This window comes from Hemitrygon akajei, chromosome 5 (genome assembly GCF_048418815.1).
Source record: "Hemitrygon akajei chromosome 5, sHemAka1.3, whole genome shotgun sequence".
Taxonomy (NCBI): domain Eukaryota; kingdom Metazoa; phylum Chordata; class Chondrichthyes; order Myliobatiformes; family Dasyatidae; genus Hemitrygon; species Hemitrygon akajei.
This window is the reverse complement of record NC_133128.1, coordinates 87892945-87914020: the sequence shown is the minus strand read 5'-3', so window position 1 is coordinate 87914020 and position 21076 is coordinate 87892945. Positions and strand designations below refer to the sequence as shown.

The following is a 21076-nucleotide window of genomic DNA, read 5'->3' as shown; positions in this document are numbered from 1 at the left end:
AATTTACATTTTATTCTGGTGTCTTTAATTGACAGCCCCAACATCCATTTTTGACAGTGTGGTGACTTTTAGACTTCAGACCTCTATTAACAAGGAATAAAGGAGATAAACTGATTACTTGTATACACACGTTTGGCGTTTATTGAATTTATGACGGGGGAATGTGACAGGCGAGGAAATTCATTGTCCAATGACTATGTGTGGGAGATGCCTGAGAGATGGAGCACAGAGAAATTCTTCTCCTCTTCTCTTCCTGTGCAGTCACAAAAGAGTCATTCGGTACCACATTAGGATTCAGACAAAATCCTCTGAATATTAGGGAGTGATGCTTGCTCGTAGGAGATTACTGATTTTTTTGTACCTGAAGAGACTCGTCCCTATGTGTGTGGATTTGAGAAGTTTGTCTTTTTTAAATAAAGTCACAAGCTTTATTAAACTGTGTTTTATTTAAGAAAAAAATGTGTGTGGAAAGGAAAAGGAAGCTCATTCCAAAAGTGGAGCTTGAAGAGAAAGGTAATATTCATCAGAAAGGCACCTGGGGCTGACATGCTGGCTCACGGCATGGGCCAGAGCCATGGTGAGGTGTTCTTGGAGCAGCCTTGCTGTGTGTCTGCTGTGCACTGGGGTGGCGGAGGGACGGAATGTTTAGGGTGGTGGGCAGGACTGCTTTGTCCTGGACGGTTAAAGGTTTGTTGCACCGCACTCCTCCAGCCAGCCGGAGATTATTCCATCACACACCCAGCTTGCAGATTCTAAAGAGGACTTGAGGGTGTCAGAAGGTGAATCATTCACAACTGCGTACCCAGCTGCGAGCTGGAGGGGAACCTGCAGGTACTGGAGCTAGCCCTTGTTTTTCTTGCTGGGCGTAGTCACTGTGGGAACATAGGAGCTGTACTAACCAAAAGTAACATTGGAAGCACTTCACCAACCCATGCACAGCACTGTCCCACAAACAGCAATGAGGTGAAAAATTCCCAGTCAAAGTTCAAAGTAAATTTATTATCAAAGTACATATACGTCACTATATACAACGCTGAGATTCATTTTCTTGCAGGCATACACAGTACATCTAAGGAACACAATAGAATCAATGAAAGACCGCAGCCAACAGGACAGACGAACCACCAGTGTAAAAAAGGCACAAACTATAGACCATTAAGACATAGGAGCAGAATTAGGCCATTTGGCCCATCAAGCCTGCTTCGCCAATTGATCATGACTAATTCTTTTTTCAAACTGTGCAAATAGATAAAAACATAATAATAATAGTAATAATAAGTGAAAAACACCACCTGAATTAAAAGAGGACATTGGAAGACTATAAAACATGAACAGGGTATACATTGTCCCAGTAGTAATATCTACAACTGACTCATCGCCATCTTTGATTTGGCCAACAGCAGTGGTGTCATCAGCAAACTTAAATATTGCATCGGAGCTTTGCTTAGCCTCACAGTTATAAGTGTAAAGCAAGCAGATACTGATGGAGTTTGTGGAGGAGATGTTTTTGCCAACACAAAATGACTGGGGCCTGCAAGTGAGGAAATCGAGGATCCAGTTGCACAAGGAGGTATTGAGGCCAAGTTCTTGAACCTTATTGATTAGTTTTAAGGGATGATGGTATTGAATGCTGAGCTGTAGTTGATAAAGGACATCCTGATGTAAGCACCTTTGGTGTCCAGATGTTTTAAGATTGAGTGAAGAGCCAATGAGATGGCATCTGCTATGGACCTGTTGTGATGATTGATCATGACAGTGATCAAGAACTGCAGATGATGGAAACCTGAAATAAAAACAGAAAACACTGGAACAGCTCAGTCAAAGATGAACATCCTGAAACTAGGACAAAGAAGCTCTCTGCAGTTTCTGAAACATTAATTTCAAACAGTGCAATAGTTCTCCCGTGATCACAAGAACACAAGCTCTGTGCATTGAGGATAGATTTCCCCACAGCTCCAACAACTTTGTAAATTATCTGTGAGGTGTGACCTGTCGCACACACAGAGTTATTCTATAAACTAGCAATCACTCAAGTCCAAGAGATTGGAAAGACAGCTGAATAAGTTGGCTCATAAAAAGCCAGCAGGTTTGCAGAGGGCCATTGAGAGTGGAAGTTAGAGGTTGTTAAAGCATGGATTTTACATTTTGCCTACATGCAGAACCTCTGATTATTTTGTCAATTAAACACTGTGCAAAGTATAGTACAGAAAGATAGCAATGGGAAGGTCCTGAACAAGGAGACACAACTACAAGATAGGGGGCCAGTCATGTGTAAACATAGAGGGTGGTGAATCTTAGGAGTCTCTGCCCCCAAGAGTTCAGGAAACTGGATCATTGGAAGTGTTTAAAGTGAAGGTGGATAAATATTTGATATCTTCTATGAAAAGCTTTTTGTTCCTTGTTTGTAATATAGAAGGAGACCATTGAGCACCCTGTGTCCATACCAGCTGCCAGCATTGATATGTCCACGGAGGAATTTAAACCCTTCAGACACCTGATCCACATTGACCATCGATCACCCATTTACATTAATCCCATTTCATTCTCCCTGAATTCCCATCAACTCTTCCCATTTTTACCACCTATCTACACGCTCATTCCAATGTACAGCAGCCAATGAATCCACCAATCCACATGTCTTGGGATGTGGAAGGAAACCAGAGAACCTGCGGGGGAAACCCACATGGTCGCAGGAAGATGGTGCAAATTCCACACGCGTGCAACTTCTGAATTTGGGTCTCTGGAACTGCAAGGCATCAGCATGACTTGCTACTCCACCATTTTGATCTAAAAGCTTCACTTTAAATACTACTTCAAGTGCAGTGTAATCTGTTGTTCAGATGAGCTCAGATACTCAGCGTGAAGGGAGGATCCAGTGGAATGAAGAGGCATGTTTCTTGAACACCTGACTGTTGGTGGAGTTGCCATTACTAGGAAGATTCTTGGAAAACAAAGGTCTGAAGGTAAATAAGTCACCTGGACCAGATGGTCTACACCCCAGGGTTCTGAAAGAGGTGACTGAAGAGAATGTGGAGCCATTGGTTATGATCTTCCCAGAATCAACTGATTCTGGCATGGTTCTGGAGAAATGGAAAATTGCAAACGTCACTCCACTCATCAAGAAGGGAAAGAGGCGGAAGAAAGGAAATTACAGGCCAGTTAGTCTGACCTCAGTAGTTAGGAAAATGCTGGAGTTGATTGTTAAGGATGTGGTTTTGTGGTTCTTGGTGGCACACGATAAAATAGGCTGCAGTCAGCATAGTTTCCTAAAGGAAAAATCTTGCCTAACCAAACTTTTGCAATTCTTTGAAGAAATAACAAGCAGGATAAACAAAGGAGAATTGGAGTATGTTGTGTACTTGGATTTTCAGAAGGCCTTTACAAGGTGCCGTACATAAGGCTGCTTAGCAAGTTAAGAACCCGTGGTATTACAGGAAAGATTCAAGCATGGATAAATTAGTGGCTGAATTGTAGGAGACGAAGGGTGGGAATAAAGGAAACCTTTTCTGGTTAGCTACCAGTGACTAGTTGTGTTCCACAAGGGTCTCTGTTGGGACCGTTTCTTTTTACTTTATACGTCAATGTCTTGGATGATGGAATTGATGGATACATTGCCAAGTTTGTGGATGATACAAAGATAGTTGAAGGGGCGGGTAGTTTTGAGGAAGTAGAGAGGCTGCAGAAGGATTTGGACAGATTAGAAGTATAGGCAAAGAAGCTACCGATGGAATACAGTGTCAGAAAGTGTCTAGTCATGCGCTTTGGTACAAGAAATAAAAGTGTAGACTATTTTCTAATTTGAAAGAAAATTCAAAAATCTGAGATGCAAAGGGATTTAGGAGCCCTTGTGAAGGATTCCTTGAGGGTTAATTTGCAGGTTGACTCTGTGGTGAGGAAGGCAAATACATATTAATTTCAAGAGGGCTAGAATATAAAAGCAAGGATGTAATGTTGAGGCTTTATAAAACACTAGTGAGGCTATTGTGAGCAGTTTTGGGCCCCTTATCTAAGAATGGATGTGCTGACATTGGAGAGGGTTCAAAGGAGGTTCACAAAAATGAAACCAGGATTGAAATATGAGGAGCGTTTGATGGCTCCTTACTTACTGGAATCCAGAAGAATGAGGGGTACCTCAGTGAAACCTATCAAATGTTGAAAGGCCCTGATAGAGTTGATATGGAGAGGATGTTTCCTATGGTGGGGGAATCTAACACCAGCATCTAAGCCTCAGAATAAAGGGACATCTATTTAGAACAGAGATGACAAGTAATTTCTTCAGCCATCAATTTTGGTGAAATTGAGGAATTCATTGCCAAAGTCAGCTGTGGAGGCCAAGTCATTAGATATATGCAGTATATAAGGTAGAGGTTGATAGATTCTTGATTATTCAGGGCATGAGGGTATACGGGGAGAAGGCAGGAGATTGGGTTTGAGAGGGAAATGGGCCAGCCATGATGAAATGGCAGAGAGACTGGATGGGCCAAATGGCCTCATCCTGCTCCTATACCTTGTAGACTTATGGTTTGTGGTGAGATGGTCAGCACTTCACTCTGTGGACAAATGAATTCTCTTCCAAAGGCCACATTATCATGTGGTCCATCATGAAGAACACTCTTCCCTGTTTTCAATAACAGCTTTCCTCTCCAACTCTTCCCATAGGCTAACATGACTTTGTCGCTTTTCTTGGATAGTGTGGGATAGCTTTCCAAAGAGTCAAGAACCAGTGGGTGTGGGTGTGGTTTTTTTCCGCTGTAAAACAGGCTCAGAACACACCCGTTTAGCAGGAGCTGTGTAGGTGGTAGTCATCTCTGAGATCTGGATTACAGCTCAGAAGTTTTTGTTGACATTTGCCCATAAAAGCTTGTCAAGCAGGCATCAAAGAGACTAAAAAAAATGACCTCAGTGAGTGGGGCTCAGAATGCACAGTTCCCTGCTTACTGCTCACTGACACACACACAACTCACACACACACACTCACAACACACACACACACACACACACAGGCTCGCATGAATACACACACACACACACACACACACACTCACTCACAACACACACACACACACACTCTCACACAGGCTCGCATGAATACACACACACACACACACACTCACACAGGCTCGCATGAATACACACACACACACACACACAACACACACACGCACACACACACACACAACACGCACGCACACACATACACACTCACACACACACACACACACACACACACACACACACACACACACACACACACACACACACACACACACACACACACACACACACACACACACACACACACTGTTTCTGCCCCTCCAATTCATTGGGCAGCAAGGTAACTTGATGGTGTGAATCAAAGTCAAGGTAACTTGTATTATCGGAGTACATACACGTCACCACACACAACCCTGAGATTCTTTTTCTGCGGGCATACTCAGCAAATCTATAGAAAAGTAGCTGTAAACAGAATCAATGACAACAAACTGTGCAAATGCAGATATAATTAAATAGCAATAAATAATGAGTAGAAATAACAAGAGTCCTTAAATGAGTGTAGTTATCTTCCTTTGTTCAAGAGTCTGATGGTTGAGGGGAAGTAACTGTTCTTGAACCTGGTGGTGCGAGTCCTGAGGCTCCTGTACCTTCTACCTGATGGCAGCAATGAGAAAAGCACATGGTGCTTTGATGGTGGATTTTGCTTTCCTGTAGTGATGTTTCATGTAGATGTGCTCAATGGTTGGGTGGGTTTACCCGTATTGTACTGGGCCAAATCCACTACATTTTGTGGGATTTTCCACTCAAAGGCATTGGTGTTCCCATACCAGGTCACAATGCAGCCAGTCAGCACACTTCCCACCACACATCTATAGATATTGGCCAAGGTTTTCGATGACATGCTGAACCTCCGCAGACTCCTGAGGAAGTAGAGGCGCTGTCGTGCTTTCTTCACAATTACATTTATATGATGGGTCCAGGGCAGGTCCTCCGAGATAGTGACTCCAAGGAATTTAAAACTACAGACCCTCTCCACCTCTGATCCTCCGATGATCACTGGCTTATGGACCTCTGGTTTCCCTCTCCTGAAATCTACAATCGGTTCCTTGGTCTCATTGACATTGAGTGAGAGGTTGTTGTTATTACACCACTCAGCCAAATTTTCATTCTCAGTCCTGTATGCTGATTCATCACCCCTTTGATACGGCCAACAACAGTGGTGTCATCAGCAAACTCGTACATGGTGTTGGAGCTGTGCTTAGCCACACAGTCACAGGTGTGGAGAGAGTAGAGCAGAGGGCTAAGCACACATCCCTGTGGCGATACTGTGCTGATGGAGATTGTGGAGGAGATGTTTTTGCCAATCCCAACAGACTGGGGTCTAAAAGTGAGGAAATCCAGGATCCAATTGCACAAGGGGGTATTGAGGCCTAGGTCTTGGAGTTTACTGACTAGTTTTGAGGGGACGATGGTGGTAAGTGCTGAGCTGTTTTCGATAAAGAGTATCCTGGTGTTTCAGGGTTGTGTGAAGAGCCAACGATAGCATCTGCTGTAGACCTGTTGCTTCAGTCGGCGGATCCAAGTCGTCACTCAGACGGGAGCTGATATGGTTCATCACCAGCTTCTCAAAACACTTCATCACTGTGGATGTAAGTGACACTGGGTGATATTATTTAGACAGGTTACCATGCTCTCCTTGGGCACTGCTATCATTGAAGCCTGCTTGAAGCAGGTGGGTACCTCACACTGACGGAGCAAGAGGTTGAAAATGTTTGTGAGTACACCAGCCAGTTGGTCAGCACAGGTAATCATTAAGGAGTCTAGGACTAGTTGTGTACTTTAGGACTTTGAGAAAGTATACTTGAGAAATGTTGGATTAACCAAGTTCCTGCTGTTTAACAGGCACAAGCTCAAGGGGCTGAATGGCCTATGCCTGTTCTTACTTCTTATGGTTATTGTAGTCAGATTCTTCAGCCTGTCAAGTGCATGCTGCTTTCAGCCACCCAATTACACTAATCTGATACTAATCACGTTTTATTCTGCCCCGTACCCAGAGGTGCTTGGAAACTCCACACCAGAGATCAGGTCTGAATGTGGGTTATCTAAGCTGTGAGCAGGGCCTTCTGCTGGTTTCACCACAGTGTTGGCCTTGTTAGTGATGGGGCCCCATGAATCTAGCTGACGGTTAATGCATTCTGTCCCTCGGAATTCAGGATCAGCTTTTCTATCACCAACATATGTTGTGAAATTTGATGTTTTGCAGCAGCAGTACAGTGTGGTAATATTACGTTAGGTTAAATATGTCATAACATTAAATTGTAATAATAAAAATAATATAAAGTATTGAATAAAATAATATTAAGTATTACTACAGCTGGAAAAAGCAAAATAATGAGGTAATGTGCATGGCATGGTGGATCGTTGGGAAATCTGATGGTGGAGGGGAAGAAGCTGTTCCTAAGATGTTGAGTTTCATCTTCAGGCCCCCATACCTCCTCCCTGATGGTAGTCATGGTAAGAGGTTCCAGGTGGCGAGGGTGCTTACTGATGAATGCCGACTTCTGGAAGCACCACCTTTTGAAGGTATCCTCGGTGGTGGGGAGGCTTGTGCCCACGGTGAGGCGGGCTAGGTCCACAGCTCTCTGCAGCTTGTTTTTCCCATCCTGTGCATTGGAGCTTCCATGTGGTGGGAATGCTCTCCGTGGTACATCTGTAGAAATTTGCAAGAGTCCCCTTGGTGATGTACGAAACCTCCTCAAACTCCAAATGAAGCGTAGCTGCTGGTGTGGGGTTCCGTCAGTACGTTGGGCCTAGGGTACACATCGATGGTCAGGAACTTGAGGCTGCTCACCCTTCCCGGCACTGACCCCCTCCATGACAACTGGTGTATGGTCTCCTGACTTCGCCTTGCTGACGTCCACAATGTTGTGACGCCAGCGTTCATTTTAATGGGTGACAGAATCACTCAAGCAAGAATCAAAGCATGCCAATCTCCGGATTCAACCTCGCAAAATATTCCCATTGCATCACTGTGGAATAATACACGCAGTCGCTGGGTGGTTAGCATGCGCTTGGGTTTCTCTGTTTGTTGGCTTGTATCAGTGAGCGACAATTCACCAGGAGCTACAAGAGTCCCAGCAGAAAAGGCTGATTCCAGACTTCTATCTCAGCCAGCCCTCCTCCAGATGTGCTGACTCCAGATGTTTTCTGCTTTTAACCTCTCTATGTGCTGTGATTGAGGAAACGTCAGAGCCAGTTGAGCAGCCCATTGTTCAACGCAGGACTGAAAGGGTCTAACTCTGTCAAAGCTCCTAGGAAGAGAATGACAGCTCACAAGTGTCACCATTGCTCTCCTGATCACGGGGAATGAATGTCGGGTCTGGGTTTTGACATCTTTGTCTTTAATGTACTCTTCTCTTCTCACGTGCATCTACACTGTCATCCGCTCACAAAACTGCCTCCCATCTACTAACACCAGTCGGCTTTACAAATTGCAGTTGCTCGGTAAACTGCCTGGCATCTGTCCTGACTTTTTCGGCACCTTGCCTTTTCATGTCACTGGACAAAGCTGGAATTTCACAGTTAGCAAGGAGGACCCAGCATTACCCAATGCCAGTTTTCAATAAAATCAGATTTCAATCCAATCAGAGTCAGGTCACGACCCAGAGCTGGCACAGGTCAAATCCTCTCTGAGGGAGTTCATGGGTATGCAGGAAGGAGCAAAGAGGCCCAGAGATGCCCTGTGACACTCCACTACTGGGAATACTGAGGGAATTACCCAGAGGAGGGGGAAGGAGTGGCATACCTCCATGATGGTTCAGCTGTGTAAATGACTTATGAAAAGGTCAGCGGAGGGAGGGGGGTGTTGGGGTTCTTTACAACCCCTCTGTCGTTTCACTGAGAACCCCAGATTGGTTCAAGAACCAAGGTTCAACTTTGCTCACCATCTGTACTTATAGGTACATTTGATGTCAGGGAAATGTATACAATATATATCTTGAAATTCTTTTTTCTTTGCAAACATCCATGAAAGCAAAGGAGTGCCCCAAAGAATGAATGACAGTTAAACGTTAGAAACCCAAAGACCCCCCCCCCCCCCGGCTCCCCCCTTCCATGCACGAACAGCAGCAAGGCAACAGCCTCCCCCATCCCAGAGGCAAAAATGCATTGGCGACCCCACCCAACACTCCAGCAAAGCATCAATATGGCAATATATTGGGAACTCGTTGTCGTGTATAGGTCAGTTGTGAGGCATGCAATAAAAAACGTAATTCAACATTTATGAGGATAGAGAAGTATATAATGAAGTTAGAGATCTATGGAATAAAAAGTGCACAAATAGGTAAATGCCAGCATGGGTTTAGAAAGTAAACATTATTATAAAAAATGATTTAAGGTGTCTACAGTCAACAGCCTCTGTGTCTTCTTCGTGGGTCGTTGTGGTGGAAAGCTTTGGTTTCACATACCGTCTGCACAGATCATTCCATACGTAATTACATCGGGAGGGTAGGAAGGAAAACAGGATATACTGTTATAGTTACGGAGGAAGTGTAGTGCAGGTAAAGAAGGTACAAGGGCCACAGCGATGTGGCTTAGGAGACCAGGAGTTTATCTATGAGACGTCCATCGAGAGCCTGGTAAGAGTGGGATGGAAGCAGCCCTTGAGCCTGCTGGTTTGTCCTCTCAAGCTTCTGTATCTCATGCCTGACGGGAGAGAGGATGAAGAGGTAGAAGGGGCCCTTCGTTATGTTGGCTGCTTTCCTGATGCAGTGAGCAGGGCAGGTGGAGTCAATGGAGGGGAAGTGTGTTTGTGTGATGGACTGGACTGTTCCACAACTCCCTGCGATGTCTTATGGTTGTAGGCAGAGCATCTGCCATATCAAGCCGTGACCCTCCCGGAGAAGATGCTTTCTACGGTCAACTGTAAAAATCAGCAGGAGTTACCGAGGACGTGCCAAATTTCCATAACCTTCTGAGGAGCATTTCTCCAATAGCCATCCGATTGGTTGGCACAATGGAGCAGCCAGTGCAAATGCTGCCTCAAGCACCGGAGATGCAGGTTCGATCCTGGCATAGGGGGCTGTCTTAGTCGAGCTTGCATGTACTCCCCTGTGACTGCTTGGGTTTCCTGCTAGGTGCTCCAGGGAACACTGGCATGGTTGTGAAAAGAAGGCACTGTTTCTCTTTTGTATCTCGCCGTGACTCTATCAGAAGTGAATTCCTCAGCTCTTTAGTGACTCTTGCCCTACATGAGCTTGTGGTGAGATCATTTGCTACACGGGTGTCCCATTCCTTGAAATATTCCCAAGGTGACAAGCAGAGTGGTGAATTACAATCAGCAAGTTTAAGGCTTTAATCAAACAGTGGGATAAGCAATGCACCTTCACCTCAATTAGATTTAGAAAAGTGTAGGTTTTTAAATGGAGATAGGAACTTTAGGAACACTGCTTCCGTACTGCGCCAGACAAGTCCAGGCACCCATCCGCGTTGCTTGCTGAGGCCTTTGTCTCATTTATTACGGTTTATCCCACATGGAACTGACTTCAACTGCCTGAGCAACAGCTGGTTGAAAAACTTAAAATAATTTCCATCAGTTCCATCTGCATGTGCTTACAGCCAGCACTTCTCTGACTGATTACACTGTTCCCCAGCACTGGATGCTGTGTATTTGGTTCTCAAGCATAGGGTGGACTGGTTGATGAGGGAACATCTCAGCTGGATTGGGACCTGCACACTCCCTCGTGTAATTTTCCAGTCTGATTCATCATAGATATAAACTCCTGATAGACAGATTGTAACTTGTTAATATATAGTCATCATTAGCTGCTGTGTCGTATGATATAGGCAATCCTGGTCTCATGACCATAATTGTTCTTGGCAAAGTCTTCTACAGATATGATTTGCCATTCCCTTCTGGGCAGTGTCTTTACAAAGCAGGTGGACCCAGCCATTATCAATACTCTCCAGAGACTATCTGCCTGGTGTCAGTGTTAACATAACCAGGACGTGCCATATGTCACAGCCATCCACCAGCTGCTCCCGTGGCTTTGCGTGACCCTGATCGAGGGGCTGAGCTGGTACCATGCATTGCCCAAGGGTGACCTGCAGACTAGCGGAGAGAAGGAGCGCCTCACACCTCCTTTAGTAGAGACAGACATTTCTTCACCCTGCCACCCAAATATACAGTACGAGCTCCGCTCTTTTTCAGAATGTCCAGCGGTCTGGTGTCTGGCAGAGCATTTGAATCCCTGAGGCAGAGAAGGCTACAGACTGCTGGGTCATTCCATTAATAATGAATCATAGAGTGATTCATCAGGAACTGCCCCTTTGAACCATGTTGACCAACAACCACTGATTTGCACTGATCCTACATAAATCCCATAGTTTCTTTCATTTTCGCACATCCTCATCAACTGCCCCCAGATTCTACCACTGGCCTGCGCACCAGGGGCAATCTACAGCAGCCCATTAACCTACTGTAGGAGGAAATTGGAGCCCCCAGAGGAACCCACACGGTCACTGGGACAACCCGAAAACTCCGTACAGACAGCACCCGAGATCGGGATTGAACCAGGGGCTGTGGTGCTGTGTGGCAGTGGCTCTCCCAGCTGTGAGCGATCTGCCATTCAGTTACCCAGTGAGTGGGGTCGAGAGCGATCTGCCATTCAGTTACCCAGTGAGTGGGGTCTGGGGAGATGCTGTGTGCTGAAGCCCAGCCAGAGAGTGTGAGACCTGACTATACTGGCCAGTTACAACTCACTACGCTGGAACTCCACTGGTCGGTATGTTGTCTCAGTGCATGTGGGACAACTGACTGTGCTGCACTGGCTCTTCGAGAGCGATCTGCCATTCAGTTACCCAGTGAGTGGGGTCGAGAGCGATCTGCCATTCAGTTACCCAGTGAGTGGGGTCTGGGGAGATGCTGTGTGCTGAAGCCCAGCCAGAGAGTGTGAGACCTGACTATACTGGCCAGTTACAACTCACTAGGCTGGAACTCCGCTGGTCGGTATGTTGTCTCAGTGCATGTGGGACAACTGACTGGGCACCGGAGAAAAGGCATGCATGTGGTCACGGAGGAATGAAGACTCCACACACGTGCCTATCCCTGCAGCAGGAACCCATTAATGAGTGCAGAGGCTGAAAGCCTGGAAGGGAAGGAAAAGTGCAGTCACCAGGGATCGGATCTAAGGGGCCTTCACTTCCCCTGACATGTATCAGTGACTTAGACCAGAGTGCACACGGGACAAATGCCAAATTTGCAGATGGCACAGTGAACCTTGAAGATAGGAATGGCCTTCTTGGAGAAAGAGACAGGCTGGGTAATTGGCTGATAGGTGGCAGATGAAACTTTGACTAATGCTCAGTGGATAAGTGCCATGAGGGAGGTCAGTGGAGAGGGGCAAGTGGGCAATGGAGTCATGTAGAGAGCGGTTCCATGGCAACTGGAAAGTTGGGGGAAGGTCATGGGATCTCGGTGGAGATGGCGGGAGTTTTGGAGAATGATGTGCTGGATACAGAGGCTCGTGGGATGGTGTGGAAGGACAAAGGAGCCCTATCTGCTATGAAATGGGAGGGTGTGAGGGTGACTGTATCCAAGGATAAGGGACTTGAGTTACCTGGGTAGACTGGAGAAGCTGTGGTAGTCTCCTTTGAACAGGGGGGTTTGCAAGGGAATCTGCTGGAACTGTTTAAAATCATGAAGAGTATAGACATTAAAACTGTTCATAGTGAGAGTGGTTGGCAAAAGGGCAATGCTTTTTGCAGAATTTTGCAATACAGTGAGCTGTGATGATGGCATAGCCCCAAGCTCCTGATATATAGGCAGCGATTACGGAGGGGATAGATCTCTCGGAGGGCCTGCTCCTTGGCTGGCCAAGATGGCCTCCTCCATCCAGGTGGTGGGCAGTCGAAGGTTCTGCCCAGGCCGACAATTTGCCCCCTTCCAGGGTGTGTTCATGCCTGGGTGTCCTTGGAGAGGGAGCTTGGGCCTCCAGGGAATTGACTGTTTTATAGACAGCAATAATTTGGACTTGTTCGCTGTCTTGTAAATACTCAGTGTTTGTATTTTGTATATTTTTGTGTGAATAAACTTTTGGCATTTTGTAAGACAAAATGAGGATGGGCATGGACTCCAAGAGGAGAGAGAGGGGTGTGGGGAGAGGTGGCAGGTTAAGGTTAATGCCAAGTGTTTGGTGTGAAACACTCTGCTAGTGATGGGTGTGACAATAGGGGAAACACAGGTGGAGCTGTAGTGCTCGGAGCTGCGTAGCCAGGGAAGAATTACAGGACAGTGGGGAGAGGGTGGAGAATTGAGTGTCGTTGGCCATGAGGAAACACTCCGAAGGACGTTGACAATTTGGAATTCTTGTCCACACTCAGCAATCTCAGAGCATTGAGGTAAGGGAGGGCACTTGTAGATTGTACACAGATTGAGCAAATGTCCCGTTAAACAGCAGCAGGCATGACAAACTCATTGCTGGCTGCTATCCCTGTGCACTTACAGTTACAGTCCCCAGCCCATGCTGAAAGGGGCAGCAGACAACAGCTTGTCTCCGATAAGATGGCATGCAGGAACATTGGACTGTGTGCACTTTGTGAATAGTACTGGCCGGCAGCAGTAAATAGCTTTAATTTTTGCTCTTCTCCTTAGCTCTGGCTGCCCAAGCCCGTGCACTGAAGGAGGAGAACGACAGTCTGAGGTGGCAGCTGGACGTGTACAGGAATGAAGTGGAGCTGCTGAAGCAGGAGCAGGGGATCTTCTACCAAACAGACACGAGCCACCCCAAGGATCAGCAGCTGCAGTTCCAACAGCAGGCAATGCAGGGCATGCAACAGGTGAGCGAGTGGGCAGCAGGCAATGCAGGGCATGCAACAGGTGAGCGAGTGGGCAGCAGGCAATGCGGGGAGTGCAACAGGTGAGCGAGTGGGCAGCAGGCAATGCGGGGCATGCAACAGGTGAGCGAGTGGGCAGCAGGCAATGCGGGGAGTGCAACAGGTGAGCGAGTGGGCAGCAGGCAATGCAGGGCATGCAACAGGTGAGCGAGTGGGCAGCAGGCAATGCGGGGAGTGCAACAGGTGAGCGAGTGGGCAGCAGGCAATGCAGGGCATGCAACAGGTGAGCGAGTGGGCAGCAGGCAATGCAGGGAGTGCAACAGGTGAGCGAGTGGGCAGCAGGCAATGCGGGGAGTGCAACAGGTGAGCGAGTGGGCAGCAGGCAATGCGGGGAGTGCAACAGGTGAGCGAGTGGGCAGCAGGCAATGCAGGGCATGCAACAGGTGAGCGAGTGGGCAGCAGGCAATGCGGGGAGTGCAACAGGTGAGCGAGTGGGCAGCAGGCAATGCAGGGCATGCAACAGGTGAGCGAGTGGGCAGCAGGCAATGCAGGGAGTACAACAGGTGAGCGAGTGGGCAGCAGGCAATGCGAGGAGTACAACAGGTGAGCGAGTGGGCAGCAGGCAATGCGAGGAGTACAACAGGTGAGCGAGTGGGCAGCAGGCAATGCAGGGCATGCAACAGGTGAGCGAGTGGGCAGCAGGCAATGCGGGGAGTACAACAGGTGAGCGAGTGGGCAGCAGGCAATGCGAGGAGTACAACAGGTGAGCGAGTGGGCAGCAGGCAATGCGAGGAGTACAACAGGTGAGCGAGTGGGCAGCAGGCAATGCGAGGAGTACAACAGGTGAGCGAGTGGGCAGCAGGCAATGCAGGGCATGCAACAGGTGAGCGAGTGGGCAGCAGGCAATGCGGGGAGTACAACAGGTGAGCGAGTGGGCAGCAGGCAATGCGAGGAGTACAACAGGTGAGCGAGTGGGCAGCAGGCAATGCGAGGAGTACAACAGGTGAGCGAGTGGGCAGCAGGCAATGCGGGGAGTGCAACAGGTGAGCGAGTGGGCAGCAGGCAATGCGAGGAGTACAACAGGTGAGCGAGTGGGCAGCAGGCAATGCAGGGAGTACAACAGGTGAGCGAGTGGGCAGCAGGCAATGCGGGGAGTGCAACAGGTGAGCGAGTGGGCAGCAGGCAATGCGGGACGTGCAACAGGTGAGCGAGTGGGCAGCAGGCAATGCGGGGCATGCAACAGGTGAGCGAGTGGGCAGCAGGCAATGCGGGGAGTGCAACAGGTGAGCGAGTGGGCAGCAGGCAATGCAGGGCATGCAACAGGTGAGCGAGTGGGCAGCAGGCAATGCAGGGCATGCAACAGGTGAGCGAGTGGGCAGCAGGCAATGCGGGGAGTGCAACAGGTGAGCGAGTGGGCAGCAGGCAATGCAGGGCATGCAACAGGTGAGCGAGTGGGCAGCAGGCAATGCGGGGAGTGCAACAGGTGAGCGAGTGGGCAGCAGGCAATGCAGGGAGTGCAACAGGTGAGCGAGTGGGCAGCAGGCAATGCGGGGAGTGCAACAGGTGAGCGAGTGGGCAGCAGGCAATGCAGGGAGTGCAACAGGTGAGCGAGTGGGCAGCAGGCAATGCGGGGAGTGCAACAGGTGAGCGAGTGGGCAGCAGGCAATGCAGGGAGTGCAACAGGTGAGTGAGTGGGCAGCAGGCAATGCAGGGAGTGCAACAGGTGAGCGAGTGGGCAGCAGGCAATGCGGGGAGTGCAACAGGTGAGCGAGTGGGCAGCAGGCAATGCGGGGAGTGCAACAGGTGAGCGAGTGGGCAGCAGGCAATGCGGGGAGTGCAACAGGTGAGCGAGTGGGCAGCAGGCAATGCGGGGCATGCAACAGGTGAGCGAGTGGGCAGCAGGCAATGCGGGGAGTGCAACAGGTGAGCGAGTGGGCAGCAGGCAATGCGGGGCATGCAACAGGTGAGTGAGCGGCAGCAGGCAAGGAAGTGAGTGTGCAGCACACTCACCAGGGAAATTAGTGTACAGCAGGCAGCGAAGCGGTGACTGAGAAAGTGAATGCTTGGCAGCAGATGTTAGGTGTGACTCCGCAACATGCAATGCAAAGCCTGCAGCAAGAAAATCAAAGTGCAATGGGTAATGCATGTCATGAACAAACAGGAGACAACAGATGCTTTAAAATATTTAGCATGAATGGATAAGGAAAGTTCACCAGCAACAAGGGGGCTCCCTCTGACTGGCAACACAGGAGCCCCCTCAGGGCTGTGTATTAAGTCCCCTCCTTTACTCTCTGTATACCCATGACTGTGTCGCCACCCACAGCTCCAATCTGCTAATTAAATTTGCCAACGATACTGTATTGATTGGTCTAATCTCAAACAATAACGAGGTGCCCTACAGGGAAGGGGTCATCACCCTGACACAGTGGTGTCAAGAAAACAACCTCTCCCTCAATGTCGCAAAAACAAAGGAGCTGGTTGTGGACTACAGGAGGAGTGGAGATGGGCTAACCCCTATTGACATCAATGGATCTGGGGTTGAGAGGGTAAACAGCTTCAAGTTCCTCAGCATCCACATCACCGAGGACCTCACGTGGTCTATACACACCAGCTGTCTGGTGAAAAAGGCACAACAGCACCTCTTTCACCTCAGACAGTTGAGGAAATTTGGTATGGGCCCCTAAATCCTAAGAACTTTCTACAGGACAATTGAGACTGCCTGCATCACTGCCTGGTATGGGAACTGTAGCTCCCTTAATCTCAGGACTCTGCAGAGAGTGGTGTGGACAGCCCAGCACACCTGTAGTTGTGAACTTCCCATGGTTCAGGCCATTTACAAGGACAGGTGTGTAAAAAGGGCCCAAAGGATCATTGGGGACCCGAGTCACTCCAACCACAATCTATTCCAGCTGCTACCATCCGGGAAATGGTACCGCAGCATAAAATCCAGGATCCACAGGCTCCGGGACAGCTTCTTCCACCAGGCCATCAGACTGATTAACTCACGCTGATCTGAGTGTACTCTATGTTACACTGACTGTTCTATTTATTATAAATTACTATGATTGCACATTTAGATAGAGACGTAACGTAAAGATTTTTACTCCTCGTGTATGTAAAGGATGTAAGAAATAAAGTCAATTCAGTTCAATTCAATTCAACCTAAGACACACCGAGTGTCTGTGGATGCCCGAAATCTGGATCAACACACACTAAATGGTGAAAGGACTCAGCAAGCCAGGCAGCATCCATGGAGGAAAATGAACAGTCAACGTTGGTCTCACCCCAAAGCATCAACTGTTAAATTTCCTCCACTGATACTGCCTGGCCTGCTGAGTTCCTCCAGCGTTTTGTGTGTGTTGATCAAGCATCAAACCTATAGGGTTATATAAATCTCGCATGTCTCATGTGTGACATAATCCAGCATTTGCAAGCTTCCCTTCTCCATCATGATTAACTATGGTGCAGCTGCCTACAGGATGGTTAAAGGTCTGTCCAAAATAAAATCATCCAGCTGAATCATTAACACTGTCTCTCCCCTCTCTGCTGTGATGCTGGGCGTTCTGGCATTTTCTGTTCTTATTCCGGATGTGTACCTCCCTTGGGGTGCAGACCACCTTTCATTAAAAGAAAACTTGGGTGGTTTTGCCTGTAACTTTATGTTAAGCTCTGTCCAAGTGTGGACACAGTGCAGAAACCACCAGCTCGGGCACCTTAGTGCCAAGGTCTTGGAGAGTTGGGTTCCTGCAGTGATGGATGAAGTATTAGCAAGGGGCAGGTTGTGGTGGAGGAGGGATCTGCTGTCCAGTTGCTTGGCTCATGATCATCGCCACTGTTTGCCTTCCCTGACTGTGTGGCTGATTTCCAGAGTGTGTGATAATCATTATCCTGCTCTCTTCAAAATCATCCTTGCTGCATCATCGTTAAAGCAGCTCAGGTGCAGAGGAAAGAAGGAGCAACCCGGAGATTCCGACTTTCCGAACTCCTGGACTTGGACAGAGCAGGCAGGATGTAAACGTGAGACGTTAGAGCAGCCATCGACCTGTTCACAGTCTCCCCCAGTGTTCCCATCTCCCAGCCTGTACGCAGTTCTGGCCACTCCACTACAGGAAGGATGTCGAGGCTTTGGAGAGGGTTCAGGGAGAGGTTTAGCAGGATGCTGTCTGGATTAGAGGGCATGAACTATAAAGAGAGGTTTGACAAACTGGGATTGTTTTCATTGGCACAATACAAGTTCAGGGAGAAGTTTATAAGAAATTATTCATACTGTAGATAGCTGGTATCTTTTTCAAAATTTCTAATACTTGAGGACATGAATTTAAGGAGAGAGGGGGCCAAATACTGAAAATCTGTGCTAATCAACTGGCCGAAGTGTTTATGGACATCCTCATCCTCTCACTTCAGGACTCTGAGGTTCCCACTGACTTCGAGCAGGCAGTAATGGTAGCGGTGTCCGAGGAGGACGTGATGAACTGGCTGCAATAGCACAGTGGGATGAAGTGATTCTAGAGGTTGTTCATTAAGCATACCAACTCCTGCCGGAGAAGTGACCAGGATCCGCTCCAATTTGTCACCACAGGTCAACAGCAGATGCCATTTCACTCAGCTCTGGAACACCTGGAGTGTGAAGATGTACTCATCAGCATGCTCTTCATTGACCACAGCTCAGCATTCAGCATTATCATCCCCTCAAAACTCATCAGTAAGCTCCACAACTTAGGCCTTGATAACTCCCTGTGCAACTGGATCCTCAATTCCCCCAGTCAGCGTGAATTGGCAATAGTATCTCCTCCACACTCGCCATCAGCACAAGTACACCACAAGGCCGTGTGCTTAGCTCCTGCTTTACCCACGTTTATGTGCCCGAGCACAGCAGCAATGCCATGTTTAAATTTCCTGATGAGACCACCGTTGTTGGCTAACTCGAAGGTGGTGACGGATTGGCATGTAGGAGGGAGACTGAAAACCTGGTTGAATGGCGCCACAACAGCAGTCTCTCACTCAACGTCAGCAAAAGCGAAGAGCTGATTACTGACTACAACAGGAAGAAGCTGGAGCTTCGTGAGTTGGTCCTCATTAGCAGATCAGAGGTAGAGAGGGTCAACAACTTCAAATTTCTTGGCATATCAGAGGATCTATCCTGGGACCAGCATGTAAGTGTCATTTCAAAGAAGGCATGGCAGCACCTCTACTTTCGTACAACATGACATACATTTGCCCTCTGCAGGTGCACAGTGGAGAGCCTCCTAATTGGTTGCAGCACAGCCTGATACGGAAAGACCAGTGGCCAGGAATAGAAGAGACTACAGAAAGCCGAGGATACAGCCCTGTCCGTCACAGCAACGTCCATCCCACCATTGGGTTTATTCACTTGGAGCGCTGCCCCTAGAAAACTGCATCAAAGACCCGTACCACCAGACCACGCTCTCTCTGGCGACTACCATCAGGCAGAGTTACAGGAGCCTTAGGTCCCACACGGTCAGGTTCAGGAACGGGCTTCTGAACTAGTGTGGATAATTTCACTCACCACAACTCTGAACTGATTCTGCAACTTACAAACTCACTTTCAAGGGCTCTTCACAACTCATGTTCTCAGTCACAAACTGGAAAAAATCTGCAGATGCTGGAAAGCCAAAATGCCGGAGGAACTCAGCAGGCCGGGCAGCATCTGTGGAAAAGTGTAAACCCTTCTTCGGGACTGGAAAGGTCTGACATGTCAACTGTTTCCTCCTTTCCATCGATGCTGAGTTCCTCCAGCAATTTGTGTGTGTTGTCAAATTCTCAGTATTGTTTCTTTTTATTTGCACAGTCAGAATCAGAATCAGGTTTATTATCACCGGCTTGTGTTATGAAATTTGTTAACTTATCCAGCAGCAGTACAGTGCGATACATGATAATATAGAAAGAAAAAAAAGTTAATAAATCAACAAATCATTTACAGTAAGTGTATATATGTATATTGAGTAGATTAAAAATAATGGAAAAGCAGAAGTAAAATATATTTTTTAAAAGGGAGGTAGTGTTCAATGTCCATTTAGGAATCAGATGGCAGAGGGGAAGAAGCTGTTCCTGAATCGCAGAGTGTGTGCCTTGAGGGTTCTGTACCTCCTGCCTGATGGTAACGGTGAGAAGAGGACATGTCCTGGGTGCTGAGAATCCTTAATAATGGATGCTGCCTTTCTGAGATGTCTTGGGACTACAGAGACTAATACCCAAGATGGAGCTGATTAACTTTACAACTTTCTGTCGCTTTTCTCAGTCCTGTGCAGTAGCCCCCCCCCCCCCCCACCTCCATACCAGACAGTGATGCTCTCCATGGTACATCTATAGAAGTTTTTGAGTGTTTTAGTTGACAAACCAAATCTCTTCAAACTCCTAATGAAATGTAGTCGCTGTCTTGCCTTCTTTATAGCTGCATCGATACGTTGGGTGCAGGTTAGATCCTCAGAGATCTTGCCACCCAGGAACTTGAAACTGCTCACTCTCTCCACCTCTGATCTCTGGTGTGTGTTCCCTCATCTTACCCTTTCTGAAGCCTACGATCAGCTCTTTCATCTTATTTGAGTGCAAGGACGTTGCTGCAACACCACTCAACTGGCTGGTGTATCTCACTCCTGTACGCCCTCTCGTCACCACCTGAAATTCTACCAACAGTGGTTGTATCTTCAGCAAATTTGTAGATGGTATTTGAGCTATGCCTAGCCACACAGTCATGTGTATACAGAGAGTAGAGCAGTGGGCTAAGCACACACCCCTGAGGTGCACCAGTGTTGATCGTCAGCGAGGAGGAGATATTATCACCAATCCATACAGATTGTGGTCTTCTGGTTAAGACATCAAGGATCAAATTGCAGAGGGAGGTACAGAGACCCAGGTTCTGTAACTTATCAATCTGGTCTGTGGGAATCACGGTGTTAAATGCTGAGCTGTAGTTAACAAACAGTGTCCTGACATGGGTGTCTTCTTTTACATATTGGTTGTTCATCAGTCTTTGATTATGATTAATTTTTTATAAATTACATTATATTTCTTATTTTTTCTGTAAATGCCTGCAAGAAAATGAATCTCAAGGTAGTACAGTGGTTTCTGGAAAATTGGGACACATTGTGACCAGTACATTTTGGCCCAAATAAGCAGCAGTCCATATTAGCTGAAGTTTCATGGAAATAGTTTAAAAAAAGTATGAAAAAGACAAACTACCATTTAACTGAGTAACAACTTATGTATTTAAATGAAATACAGAACAAAT

General features: G+C 47.6%; 1 protein-coding gene across 9 annotated transcripts in view; it reads left to right on the top strand.

Annotated features, from left to right (window-relative positions):
* enox1 (ecto-NOX disulfide-thiol exchanger 1) overlaps window positions 1–21076 on the top strand; it is a 312484-nt gene that overhangs the window by 235870 nt on the left and 55538 nt on the right. For all 9 annotated transcript variants that reach the window (XM_073045990.1, XM_073045991.1, XM_073045995.1 and 6 more), the window contains one exon: window positions 13646–13830. In XM_073045990.1, the coding sequence (XP_072902091.1) occupies window positions 13646–13830 (185 nt within the window). The remainder of the gene's footprint in view (window positions 1–13645; window positions 13831–21076) is intronic.